At 47.6% G+C, this 15,072-nt stretch overlaps 1 protein-coding gene across 5 annotated transcripts in view; it reads left to right on the top strand.

The window, feature by feature from the left end:
• Positions 1–3,608: 3,608 nt before the first annotated feature.
• The window catches only part of LOC116957659 (receptor-type tyrosine-protein phosphatase beta-like), a 91,163-nt gene continuing 79,699 nt past the window's right edge, over positions 3,609–15,072 (top strand). For 2 of the 5 annotated variants that reach the window (XM_076057247.1, XM_076057243.1), the window contains exon 1: positions 3,611–3,989. In XM_076057247.1, coding sequence (XP_075913362.1) covers positions 3,906–3,989 — 84 coding nt within the window. In that variant the 5' untranslated portion in view covers positions 3,611–3,905. Of the gene's footprint in view, positions 3,990–15,072 lie in introns of all 5 variants that reach the window. The other 3 variants (XM_076057244.1, XM_076057242.1, XM_076057245.1) reach the window with 3 other exon arrangements.

Below are 15,072 nucleotides of genomic sequence, written 5' to 3'. Positions count from 1 at the left end.
AGCGGGTTTTACCCTCCAACACACACAGCCGGCGTCGTGCTGAACTCGTACAACGACACTCTACACTACACACACTATAATTGTAAATCTTGGCGTCGTGCTGAACTAGTGACGACTCGACCCCCCCACGTTTTGTTGACGTGACGCAAACAAACTCCTAAACCGCGATTGGGCTGAGTCGGCTGATCGGTGGCCGGTTTAACGGCACACACACACGCACACACATTAACACGCACGCAACAACAAAGATCCCCCATATAGCCTTAACAAACTGTTGGGGCAAGTGCTGTTAGCGAGCACCTATGAAGGCCGGAACGGTACACGGGGGGGGGGGGGGGTGGGTGGCCAGCATCCACGCCCGACCGCCTTTGTCTCCCTAGTGGCAAGGGCACCAGGTACTCATTTGAGGCTGAGTCGAGCTAGGGGAGGCCCGGGACCGGTTCAGATAATCGTCACTGGTGTTGGCCGTGAGCGGGAATCGAACCCGGGTCGACAGGTTCATAGCGCAGCGTAGCGCTAACCGCTACACTACCGCTCCCCACACACACGCACATTAACACACACACACACGCGCATTAACACACACACATATGCACGCGCACGCACACATGCACACACACATTAACACACACACATATGCACGCGCACGCACACACATTAACACACACATGCACACACACACACTAGCACACGCACATTAACACACACATGCGCACACACGCGTTCATATTTATGCGCTCTATAACCCCGTGAAAGCGACTTCGTCAAGGACAACATTGGACGTGAAAGGCCCCATCCGCTCTTCATTGGCCACGCGCTAAACCGAAGCAGGTTGCGCTTGCCCCGGGGGTTTCGCATGGGGCGCGGGGCGCGCTAACCGTTGCGCCACCGCTCCTGCCACAGCCGCACAGCGAACGATGATGACAATGAACTCCTTAAAAAATAGTTTAAAATAAAAAAAAACACAACGATAGGTTTTTATTATTAACAACTTCGTTTAACCCGCGGCCTAAAAGTGCGTCAACGGTGCGTCGCCTGCTCGCACGTCAACGCTTAGCTTGAATTAATTGATTACTTCATCAATGAATCTTCAACGTGCGACTTTTGTTTGCGTGGTGGAGTTGAGGGTGCCCGTAACTCGTTCACACGTGGCGCCTGCTTCTTGGGCGTCGTTTTTTTTTGACCTACGCAAATATACAGGTAGTCCCCGACTTACGATGGAAACACGTACGTCGAAAATATCGTAAGTCGGGGACTACCTGTGTATATAAGTAATAGGGCGTCCATACAAAATGTCAATTGCTTTAAAGTAGCGAAATAATTGATTAATTGATGCCGATTTTGACGCAGGCACGCATTGTCACGGGATCTGAGTACGTGTGCGAAACTTGGCATTGATTTGACAGCGTGAAGTGGACGAAATGTAGATTACAAGATTTGACCACGACACAGGAATCAAGTTAAGTATAAAACCGTTGAATAAAATCGTTGAATATGTAAAAATATATTAAAAGAAAAACTTTTTTAAAAAACACGCTTTTTTATTTTTGTCATGATAGAATATAGCATTGTCATCAGTGTGACATAAGTATACCGAGTTTAAATTTCGATTTAAAGCTTTCGCGACTGCAGGGATTAATCTTCTTGGTTCTTTCGGTAAAGTCACGTAGAAGGGAAATAATAAAATAATAATAAAAAAACAAAACATTATATAATAAAATTATCACGACGTTTCCGCCACAACACAAGCAGCCTTCCTCAGGTGAAGGAACAGAACTGTCGGGAAGACGGCGCTCCAATGAACACCGCTAAGCTTGGCAGCGTCTTTTAAGCTGGGTGGGAGGAGCAGAGCGCCTTGACAAATGGAGTTTACATATCAACAGATGAATTTAGCATTGAAGTAGCTGTGTTGATGTGAGAGATTAGCAGGATGTTTGCAGTCGATACCACATTGGGAAGTGGGTTAAAATTGAGTCACATGATTTGAGGATACAACGACAACAATAGACAGAGTGGGTTCAATGAAAGCGTGTAATAATAATGTAATAATGTTAGAATAATAATAAAAAGGGGGGTCTCGGGCTGCCAACACGAGCACGCGCGTCACGTGGCATGTCCGTCATCCCGCCCCCCACTCCGTTCCACCCCGTGCCTTGGGTAGCCACTCACTTATCCGCACCCACCCACTCTGTCTCACCATCATCATCATCACCATCATCATCACCATCACCACCACCAACCCATCCACGTTGTCTCCACTCCTCCACCACCATCATCATCATCACCAACACATCCACCAACACATCCATCCTGTCTCCCCTCCTCCATCACCACTACCACCATCACCATCATCGTCATCACTAACACAAAGAGGGAATGGCACCTGTAAGCCGAAATCACGTGCAGGTGAAGTGCTTAGATATTACAGTTACAGGTGTGTGTGTGTAGCAGTGTGTGTCTTTGTATCAGTGTGTGTGTGTATCAGTGTGTGTATCAGTGTGTGTACACACACAGGTGTGCACACACACAAAGATAAACAAAGATCCCCCATATAGCCTTAACAGACTGTAGGGGCAAGTGCTGTTAGCGAGCACCTATGAAGGCCGGAACGGTACACGAGGGGGTGGGTGGCCAGCACCACGCCCGACCGCCTTTGTCTCCCTAGTGGCAATGTTTACACACCGCACCAGGTACTCATTTGAGGCTGAGTCGACCTAGGGGAGGCCCGGGACCAGTTCAGATAATCGTCACTGGTGTTGGCCGTGAGCGGGAATCGAACCCGGGTCGCCAGGTTCATAGCGCAGCGCAGCGCGCTAACCGCTACACTATCGCTCCCCACACACACATACAGGTGTGCACACACACACAGGTGTGCACACACACACACACACACAGGTGTGCACACACACACACAGACAGGTGTGCACACACACACACAGGTGTGCACACACACACACAGGTGTGCACGCACACACACACAGGTGTGCACACACACACACACAGGTGTGCACGCACACACACACAGGTGTGCGCACACACACACACAGGTGTGCACACACACAGGTGTGCACACACACACAGGTGTGCACACACACACACAGGTGTGCACACACACAGGTGTGCACACACACACACACAGGTGTGCACACACACACACAGGTGTGCACACACACACACAGGTGCGCACACACACACACACACAGGTGCGCACACACACACACAGGTGTGCACACACACACACACACACACAGGTGTGCACACACACACACACACACAGGTGTGCACACACACACACACAGGTGTGCACACACACACACACACCGGTGTGCACACACAGGTGTGCACACACAGGTGTGCACACACACAGGTGTGCACACACACACAGGTGTGCACACACACAGGTGTGCACACACACACAGGTGTGCACACACACACACAGGTGTGCACACACACACAGGTGTGCACACACACACACACAGGTGTGCACACACACACAGGTGTGCACACACACACACATGTGTGCACACACACACACACAGGTGTGCACACACACACACAGGTGCGCACACACACACACACAGGTGTGTGGGTGGTGTTGGTTGGGTAGGTGGTGGTACTCACGTCGGAGGAACGAGGAAGCTGAGTTGAAGACGAGGACCTCCCCCTCCCCTCCCCAACACGACGAGTCGAGGAGGCGCGACCCAACTCAGAGGCGAGAAGTCGAGGAAGACGACAGCGGCGAGCGACCTTCCATCATTTTCATTCTCCCATAGCCTTATCCACGCCGTCTCCCTCCTCCCTACCCCTTCCTCTCCCCAAGGTCCCCCTTTGATCCCCCCACAGTCTTTAGACAGACCCCCCCCCCCTCCCTACACTTCACACACACAAACACACAACCTTCAACCATGGTGGCTACCTGTGGAACCCGATCAACACCTGGGCTTTGGCTGCGCGCGGCGAAGGCGGTGGTGATGCTGACGCTGGTGACGGTGAGAGACGATGGGGCTCGTGGGTTAGGCGTTGTCGGGATCTGTGGTTCAGGCTTTGGGTTTAAGATTAAGGGTGTGTGTGTGTGTGTGCGCGTATGTTTGTTGAACTTCCTTCGCACCGTACGTAGCGGTGGTGGTAGCGGTCTAGCGGTAGCGGTCTAGCGCTGTGCTGCGCTACGAACCCGGCTGTGACCCGAGTTCGATTCCCGCTCGCGGCCAACACCGGCAGTGACGATTATCTGAACCGGTTCTGGGCCTCCCCTAGGTCGACTCGGCATCAAATGAGTACCTGGAGCGGTGTGTAGTGAACATCGCCATTGGGGGAGAGACAAAGGCGGCCGGGCGTTGTGTTGGCCACCCACCCCTTCTCTGTGTGTGCCACGGTGCCGGTAGCCTCCATTGGTGATCGCAAACAGCACTTGCCCAACAATAGTCTGTTAGAGGCTACACGGGGGATCTTTGTCTCTGTTGAACATCTTTCGCACCGGACGTGGCCAGCCGGCGCTCATCGAAGACGTGGGGATATTGGTCATGGAGGTCGGGATCTATACGGTTGTGATTTAGGATCACAGATTCGGGGATAAGGGGGTTAAATACTTCAGTTTCGGAGATGAGGGTCCAGGGATGGGGTTAGAGGTTAGACGATAGCAGTTCGGGGTTATGGGTTTAGGCATAGCGGTTCAATGTTATACGTTTAGGGATAGGAGCTCAAGGTCAGGGGTTTCAGACATATGGGCTCAGGGATGGGTGTTCAGTGGTTGGGGATAAGCGATAAGGATTCAGGGTTATGGGTTCCATATTTGGGATTTAGCGATAATGACTAAAAGGGTTATGGGTTCAGAGATAGTGGTTCAGAGTTAGGGGCTGAGTGGCGAGACGCTTGTTGTGTTGCGCCCGCAACGTCGTGATTTATTGTATTTTATAACTACTCCTTGATGACTTTACCGAAAGAGCCAAGGAGTGGTGAGAGTTTACGGATAGGGGATCACGAAAAAGTGATTCGATCATAGCGGCTCGTGTATAGGCGTTCAATGTTTTAGGCATTCAAACATAACAGGCTAAAGGGACAAATGCTATGGATTTGCGTTCTGGGCGCCACGGTGGCTAGGAGATGTTGACTAGCTCGCCTGGTGTACAGGAGGTCGTGGGTTCGATCTCGAACCCTGACGCCTGCTGCTGCTGCTGTGTATTTGGAGTCTGCGTCTCTCTACCCCCCCCCCCCCCCCCGTGGCTGCATGGATTTTTCTCAGGGTCCTCCGGTTTCCCCCTCCACATTCGGAATCAACGTCACGCGGTTTAGACGATTCGGTTGCTCTAAATGCCCACACGACGGCGATGAGCCACTTCGTTGAGCTATCATGCGCGATGGCCAATTTTGTTTTTGAATGTTTTTCATGTCGATTTTATTTTTACCTACGCGACTTCACCGAAATAACCAAAGAGTATGGCCAGGTCTGCTTCTGGGGCCTTAACCTGGCAATATACCAAAGAGCATGGGTTCACAGCCGCGGGTCAAGTCGTCGAGGCGAGGTCATGAGGTCGGGCTTACAGCGTCCGCTATTAAATCCTGGCCAGGGTTCGACAGGCAGAAATTTCCCCTCCGAGGTCTATAAACAGGGACTACTTTTGTGGGCATTCAATTTGCGGGTGCCGCGATGGCGAGGCGATGTTGCCTCCCCTCTGTGGTTCTTTCGGAAAAGTCACGTGGATAGAGAAAAACAATAATAATAATAAAAGGAAAACACGACGTTTCGGTCGCAGCACGAGCGGCCGTCTTCAAGTGAAGACGTTTCGGTCGCGTTATCTATGGTTCAAATCAAGATTGAGATGTTATCTCCCTCGCCTGTTACGCAGGAGGCCACGCAGTTCAATCCTGGTCCCTGGCGATGCCTTTTGCACGTTCGGAGTTCGCGTGATCGCGTTGCCTGCGGTGGTCGTGTGTTTTTTTTTTCTCTGGGTTCCGTCGGGGGTTTTATTCCCCCTCCCCTCCGCATTTGAAACCGAAATGATTTAGCTGTGTAGTGTATAGTGTAGTGTATAGTGGAGTGTATAGTGGAGTGTATAGTGGAGTGTATAGTGTAGTGTATAGTGTAGTGTATAGTGTAGTGCATAGTAGTGTATAGTGTAGTGTATAGTGTAGTGTATAGTGTAGTGTATAGTAGTGTATAGTGTAGTGTATAGTGTAGTGTATAGTAGTGTGTAGTGTAGTGTATAGTGTAGTGTATAGTAGTGTATAGTGTAGTGTATAGTGTAGTGTATAGTGTATAGTAGTGTATAGGATGAACGTTGAGATTTATAGGGGCACGGGGTGACCAACAAGGTCTGAATTGGGTCTGTAATAAGGTAGGGCACTGATAAGGGGTTGACAGGTATGTAGTAGTGTATAGTGTAGTGTATAATCGAGTATAGTAGTGTATAGTGTAGTGTATAGTAGTGTATAGTGTAGTGTATAGAAGTGTATAGTGTAGTGTATAGTAGTGTATAGTGTAGTGTACAGTGTAGTGTACAGTGTAGTAGTTTAGTGTATAGTGTAGTGTATACTAGTGTAGAGTGTAGTGTATAGTAGTGTATAGTGTAGTGTATAGTGTAGTGTATAGTGTGGTCTATAGTGTATAATAGTGTATAGTAGTGTGTATAGTGTAGTGTATAATAGTGTATAGTAGTGTGTATTAGTGTGTATTAGTGTATCGTGTAGTGTATAGTAGTGTATAGTGTAGTGTATAGTAGTGTATAGTATAGTGTATAGTGTAGTGTATAGTGTAGTGTATAAACCAAAATGCGTTCATATCGTCGAGATGATTTGGCTGCCACTTTAAATTCCCACGTGTGATGGTGACACCATCCACTATTGATGAGCTATCATCAGGTGGTGTGGGCAGGTCGCCTCTGAGCAAGAGCTCATAGCTCAGTGGGCTTCATCTGGTAAATAATAACAGAGTTTACATTTAGTGTTAAGTTTATGGGCAGTGTTAAGTTTACGAGGCAGTGTTATAATTTTACGTACAATGCTCCTTCTGTGGACAGCAATGCTGAGATCTCATGGCAATGTTAAGTCTATGGGCAATACTTCGATTATTTGGCTGCTCCTATGATTATTATATGAGCCACTTCGGTAAGCTGCCATCGCACGTGGCCAGGTTTGCTGGCTCTGTGTGAGCTTCGCGGGGTGAGTGATAAAGTAGTTCACTTCAATTGGCTATTGTTTTTTGCGGAGAAACGAAACGAGGGCTTGGTAATGTTGACGTCCTGTTTCTTTCCAGATCCTTCCCCAAATCTGTGTTTAGACTCGGCCTCATCTTGATTTGGGCATCATGCCCGCAAGGCTGGGCTATGGCATTGCCATCCAGTGCACAGACGATTCCACGCGTTTGATGTTTGACCTATGAGGTGGCTTAGATGTGAACTACCTCGCCTGGTATACAGGAGGTCGTGAGTTCGACCCCGACCCTGATGCCTGTTGTATAATTGGAGTTTGCGTGTCTCTCTCTCCCCGTGGTCGCGTGGATTTTTCTCCGGGTCCTCTGGTTTTTCCCCTCCACATTTAAAAATCAACGAAAAGGCGTTTCGAGCATTTGGCTGCTATACATTTCCACGTGACGACGACGACGACGCCATAAGCCACTTCGTTGAGCTATCGTTTGTGATAGCCAGCGTCGCTTCTGAAAATAAAAGAGCTACATCGCTTATTTGGAGTCTTACACCTGGTGACGTAAAATTTTATTTTTATTTAAAGCTTTCCTCACTGCAGGGATTCATGTTCTTGATTTTTTCGGTAAAGTCACCACGTGGAAGGGAAACGATAAAATGATAAAAAATATAAAACAATAAAATTCTCACGACGTTTCGACCGATGATTGCTTGCGTTGCAGTCGAAACGTCGTGAGAATTGTATTGTTTTATATTTTTTATTATTTTATTGTTTCCCTTCTAACGTGGTGGTTTTCACACCTGATGATGACTGCTTGTGTTGCAGTCGAAAAGTCGTGAGAATTTTATTGTTTTATATTTTTTATTATTTTATTGTTTCCCTTCTAACGTGGTGGTTTTCACACCTGATGATGATTGCTTGTGTTGCAGTCGAAACGTCGTGAGAATTTTATTGTTTTATATTTTTATTATTTTATTGTTTCCCTTCTAAAATTTTCTTGCTGTGGTTTTCACACACCTGATGATGATTGCTTGCGTTGCAGTCGAAACGTCGTGAGAATTTTATTGTTTTATATTTTTATTTATTTTATTGTTTCCCTTCTAACGTGGTGGTGGCTTTACCGAAAGAACCGAGAATATCAAATAAAATAGTTGAATGATAAAGGTAAGACGTGCGTAGGCCTCCGTTGGAGGGAGGCAGCCCTCTGGTCTACTCTTCCTCCACACTGCCCAGGCAGGCGTCGTGGGAGACGATCAAACAAGGTCTCACGCCGGAGGCATGGAGATGCTCAAAGACGGCAATAAAAGATGGTCAAAGGTCCATGCGGGCGTACAAACGTTCAAAATACGGGCCAAACACGTTTTGTGTCTATTTGTGTTTCTCCCTTGTGATGATGAAGACTTTGTCAGATAATCGTTGAGATTTATAAGGGGCACGGGGTGAACCAATTAGATCTGCATTGGTCTGTCAGAAGGTAGACACCGATAAGGGATTGACAGGTGTGTAGTATCTTCTTTGGTTCTTTCGGTAAAGTCACGTAGAATGAGAATAAAATAATAAATTGATAAAATAAAATAACACAATAATATTCTCACGACGTTTCGGCCACAACACAAGCGGCCTTCATCAGGTGCGATTTAAAGCTTTTGTGACTGCAAGGATTCATCTTCTTTGGTTCTTTCGGTAAAGTCACGTGTGTAGTAGTGCAGAGTATAGTGTAGTGTACAGTGCGGTTTATAGTAGTGTACAGTGTCGTGTATAGGATGAACAGTGAGATGTATTTATACCCCCCCCTCCCACCTCTGCTCTCCGCATCTGATTGGCTCACGGTGATGACGTCATCTTGCAGGTGGATCTCTTTCACAATTCTGGCACGTTCGCCCGACGAAGCTGGATGATGTAATTACCAGCGAAACGTCACAGTACTCACCGTAGGATTTCTGTTGATATGATTGTGGTTATGGGTGTACTTGATTAATCCCTAATCTCTGCCATTACATACAATGAAATAAGAAAAGGTAAAAAATAAAAAACAGAGCAATGTAATACAATACACTATTAGACATTATTGTTAAAAATAAATTAAAAGTCCAAATTATGTGTTAGTGAATTTTTAAATATTTTAGGCAAGAAATGGCAGGGAATTCGTTTTAAAATTTTGGTCCCCCCCCAATGCTGACCCCATGGCTACGGCCTTGGCGTGAGGATCAGAGTGCCAAAATCAAAACTCGGTGTCGAATCGTCGAGCTCTCGTTTGTGATGGCCAGGTCGCTTCTTATTTCATTGTTTCCCTTCTACGTGACTTTACCGAAAGAACCACTACACTATAATGTATAGAGGTGTTTTTTTGGGTTCGATTGCAGAGTTATACATTTGTCGTTAAACCTCGCAAACACCCAGACACAAAACGGGACCAATTAGTTACTGGTTCAGCACGAAGCGGCCTTGTGCTGGAGGGTGAACCCACAACTAAAGCATTTACAAGTCGAGCAACCATAGCGTTTTGTCGGTAATTACAACAATGGCGACGTCGGCGAGCCTCATCGGGCGACAACCAATGGGGTGTCGGTGGCGACAAACGTTCAGCCGGATCTCGGTACAAGTCGACTGCTGCCACCCGAACACCGACGCCAATTTTCAAGTCGGATGCCTTGCGATTGGTTGCCTGTGCAGTCCATCAGAGATACCTGTCAACTCCTTATCAGTGCCCTACCTTATTACAGACCAATTCAGACCGTATTGGCCACCCCGTGCCCCTTATAAATCTCAACGTTCATCCTATACACTACACTATACACTACACTATACACTACACTATACACTACTGTACACTACACTACTACATACATGTCAACTCCTTATCAGTGCCCTACCTTATTACAGACCAATTCAGACCGTATTGGCCACCCCGTGCCCCTTATAAATCTCAACGTTCATCCTATACACTACACTATACACTACACTATACACTACTGTACACTACACTACTACATACATGTCAACTCCTTATCAGTGCCCTACCTTATTACAGACCAATTCAGACCGTATTGGCCACCCCGTGCCCGTTATAAATCTCAACGTTCATCCTATACACTACACTATACACTACACTATACACTACACTATACACTACACTATACACTACACACGACTATATACTACACTATACACTACACCATACACTAATATACACTACACTAGACACTACTATACACTACACTATACACTATACTATACACTAATATACACTACACTATACACTACACTATACAATAATATACACTACACTATACAATAATATACACTACACTATACACTACACTATACACTACACTATACACTACTATACACTCCACTATACACTACACTATACCACTACATACCTGTCAAACCCTTATCAGTGCCCTACCTTATTACACACCAATTCAGACCTCATAGGCCAACCCGTGCCCCTTATAAATCTAAAACGTTCATTCTACAAAGTCCCATCACGAGGGAGAAACACAAAACAAATAGATACTGTAGCAGTATTAAACCTGGAGCTGTCAGAACGGTTAATGTAATTTCTACTTCTCTCAGTTTCAATAGCTTCTCGAATTAGTCTTGATGATGGCTAGTGATGATTAGTTTGACACAACACTTCAAAGTTATCAAAATCAAGATTGAATGTCCCTGTTGCAGCCATGTTCTGCAACTACCGACAGTTGTATTTTTTTATTTAAAGATTTCGTGACTGCAGGGATTCATATTCTTGGTTCTTTCGGTAAAGTCACGTAGAAGGGAAACAATAAAATAATAAAAATATAAAACAATAAAATTCTCACGACGTTTCGACTGCAACACAAGCAAATAATCATCAGGTGTGAAAACCACATAAATTTGAGCTTGCTGTGGTTTTCACACCTGATGATGATTGCTTGTGTTGCAGTCGAAACGTCGTGATAATTTTATTGTTTTATATTTTTATTATTTTATTGTTTCCCTTCTACGTGACTTTACCGAAAGAACCAAGAATACCGACAGTTGTGTTTGTTATTCAATATTTATTTGGTGTTCTTTTAGCCTCACGCCAATGTTTCGTCCCGTCTGTCCAACGTAGCATTTACCAAGAGAGCAATTCACGCCTTCACGTTGGTGACTTCGGCAGTTGATCTTTAGCACAAGATACGAGGCTTTTTTTTGTATTTTGCGTACCGTGCGAAATCTCACTCTGATTTTTTTTTCCCAAAAACTCTAGCGAGTTTGTCAGTTACTCCCGCAATGTGTGGTATTTTGTTTAACAACTTGGTTACTTTCAGCATTATTGCTGGTCGATTTGGGTTTGGCATTCAACGCCTCCCCCCCCCCCCCCCCCAGTTAATTCGAGGATTATTGTAACTATTTAATTGTAGAGCCTCTCGCCCCTTCGGACTTTCGCTATCTGACACTCTTTTTTTTAGCTCGACGCGCGAGCGTCTTGACGAGAGAGGATTTCTGTGCCGGGGTGATGTTGTGACTCGGCATTCAGATCGGCGTCGGTGTGTGTCTTCTTTCGGTAAACGCCGGGTGTGTTGTTCTGTTTTGGCCGTCTTTTGTTCGACGGCCCGAGGTGTGTCCCCGGTGCGACTTAGGAGATCCATAAAAACAATTCGTGCTTCTGTGACACCGACAGCCGGGGGCCAATTCTCTAGAGGCAACTGAATATGTTGCAACAACAACAGGACATTCAAGTACCTATTGCACACATTTAACATTCCACAAACGTTGCGCATCTGCTCTTGTGTGTGTATATATATGTGCACTTTGTGGAAGGAAATCAATTTCACATTCATATTGTGCCTACATTTATGAACGTGATTTTCTCTCCTTTAAAACAAATATACGCTTAGTAATATTAAATTTTTTATGGGATTATTATATTATTTTTTGTGTGATAGGGTCACGAAAACAGTTGTTTATCTAATTATGCTGCTGCCCTTGACCGAGCCAGGCGATGGACAGGGTGATATGTTGTCTACCTCGACTGGTATGCAGGAGGGCGTAGGTTCGATCTCGACCGTGACGCCTGCTGTCTATTTGGAGACTGCGTTTCTCTCTCTCTCCCCCTTGTGGTGGCGTGGATTTAGTCAACAGTTAGTTTAGATCCTCATGGAATTTTTGTGCATGGCATCACGGTGGCTAGGAGATGTTAGCCAGCTCGCCTGGTGTACAGCAGGTCGTGGGTTCGATCCCGACCCTGACGATGCCTGCTGCTGTATATTTGGAGTCTGCGTCTCTCTCATCATCATCACGGTGGCTAGGAGATGTTAACTACCTCGCCTGGTACACAGGAGGTCGTGGGTTCGATCCCGACTCTGACGATGCCTGCTGCTGTATATTTGAAGCCTGCGTCTTTCTCATCATCATCACGGTGGCTAGGAGATGTTAACTACCTCGCCTGGTGTGCAGGAGATCGTGGGTTCGATCCCGACTCTGACGATGCCTGCTGCTGCTGTATATTTGGAGCCTGCGTCTCTCTCATCATCATCACGGTGGCTAGGAGATGTTAACTACCTCGCCTGGTACACAGGAGGTCGTGGGTTCGATCCCGACTCTGACGATGCCTGCTGCTGTATATTTGGAGCCTGCGTCTTTCTCATCATCATCACGGTGGCTAGGAGATGTTAACTACCTCGCCTGGTGTGCAGGAGATCGTGGGTTCGATCCCGACCCTGACGATGCCTGCTGCTCTATATTTGGAGTCTGCGTCTCTCTCATCATCATCACGGTGGCTAGGAGATGTTAACTACCTCGCCTGGTACACAGGAGGTCGTGGGTTCGATCCCGACTCTGACGATGCCTGCTGCTGTATATTTGGAGCCTGCGTCTTTCTCATCATCATCACGGTGGCTAGGAGATGTTAACTACCTCGCCTGGTGTGCAGGAGATCGTGGGTTCGATCCCGACTCTGACGATGCCTGCTGCTGCTGTATATTTGGAGCCTGCGTCTTTCTCTCTCTCTCTCTCCCTGGTCGCGTGGAGTTATCTCTGGGTCCTCCGGGTTTTCCCCTCCACATTTAGAATCGACGTCACCACGCGTTCAGTGCAGGGGTGACCAACGTGTAACAGACCAAGAGCCACAAAAGGTAGCCATGAGGTCTTCAACGTGTCAAAGTGGACATGTATAAAAGTGTGTTTGTGTAATATGTATTAGCAGTTTCTGGCGCAGCACGGGAGACATTCGTTATTCTTCGCCACTGTGGTAGCGCTTCCTACGTAATGCCCCTTCCATAGAGCCGCATGTGGTGGATTAAAGAGCCGCGTGCTGCTTTCGGAAGACATCAGTTGGCCACGCCGCCGGTTTAGAGCAGTTTGGCCGCTGCTACCAATTTCCACACAGTGATCACAAGCCACGTCGTCGAGCTATCGTTTGCGATGGCCAGGTGACATTTAATCACAAAAAATAAGTTTGGTCAACTACCCTGATTAAACTACCCCTAAACCCCGTGCCCTTATAAATCTCAACGTTCATCCTACAGTCCCATCACAAGGGAGACACACAAATAGAGAATTTTTTATAAACAAAGTTTATCCGTATTGAAACGGCTTTACACCATATAGACCTGTACAAGAATGTGGTAAACCATATGGGTTGACACGGTATGGATTAGCATGGTTAGCTAAATATGGTGCGAGAGAAGTCCAACATGCATACATTGATACACAAATGCCCCTCACAACAACAGAAAAAAAATAAACAACCCTATAGCTGCGTTTAAAAAAGTAATATTTTCATGTTGCGGTAATACAAAATCATTTTGTTTTACTGGTTATTCGGAATGCGTTTTCACGCCAGCGTTGGTGGGGCCGGGTGTTGCACGGAAATGTTTCAATCGGCTTGAGTGGTCGACAAGCCAACAAAGCATGAGATGTTAACCGTCTCCCCCGGTGTTAACTACCTCGCCCGGCGTTAACCACCTCTTCAGGCGTTAACCACCTAGCACGGCGTTAACCACCTCGCCCGGCGTTAACCACCTCGCCCGGCGTTAACCATCTCGCCCGGCGTTAACCACCTCGCCCGGCGTTAACTACCTCGCCCAGAGTTAACTACCTCCCCCGACGTTAACCGCCTCGCCGGCGTTAACCACCTCACCCGGCGTTAACCACCTCGCCCGGTGTTAACTACCTCGCCCGGCGTTAACCACCTCGCCCAGAGTTAACCACCTCGCCCAGAGTTAACTACCTCGCCCGGTGTTAACCACCTCGCCCAGAGTTAACCACCTCCCCCGGCGTTAACCACCTCGCACGGCGTTAACTACCTCGCCCGGCGTTAACCACCTCGCCCAGAGTTAACTACCTCGCCCGGCGTTAACCACCTCGCCCAGAGTTAACCACCTCCCCCGGCGTTAACTACCTCGCCCGGCGTTAACCACCTCGCCCGCTGTTAACCACCTCCCCCGACGTTAACCACCTCGCCCAGAGTTAACTACCTCGCCCGGCGTTAACCACCTCGCACGGCGTTAACTACCTCGCCCGGCGTTAACCACCTCGCCCAGAGTTAACTACCTCCCCCGACGTTAACCGCCTCGCCGGCGTTAACCACCTCGCCCAGAGTTAACTACCTCGCCCGGCGTTAACCACCTCGCCCAGAGTTAACCACCTCGCCCGGCGTTAACCACCTCCCCCGACGTTAACCGCCTCGCCCGGCGTTAACCACCTCGCCCGACGTTAACCACCTCGCCCGGTGTTAACTACCTCGCCCAGAGTTAACCACCGTGCAACCACGGGAAGAACATTCCGACTCCAAATACGCAGCAGACGTCAGGTTCAGGATCTATCCCATGACGCCCTGTATACCAGGCAGGGTAGTTAACATCTCGCCACCGCGATGCCATGCACACAGTTCTATGAGGATCTAAAGCAACTACGAACTAACACTTTTGTTGTTGTTGTTTAATCGCCGGAGCCCCGATTACA

The sequence above is a fragment of the Petromyzon marinus genome, chromosome 80, assembly GCF_048934315.1.
Source record: "Petromyzon marinus isolate PM22_M1 ecotype Great Lakes invasive population chromosome 80, UKy_Petmar_22M1.pri1.0, whole genome shotgun sequence".
NCBI classification, from domain to species: Eukaryota; Metazoa; Chordata; class Hyperoartia; order Petromyzontiformes; family Petromyzontidae; genus Petromyzon; species Petromyzon marinus.
The sequence above is the reverse complement of the archived record's forward strand: the minus strand, read 5'-3'. Positions and strand labels throughout refer to the sequence as shown.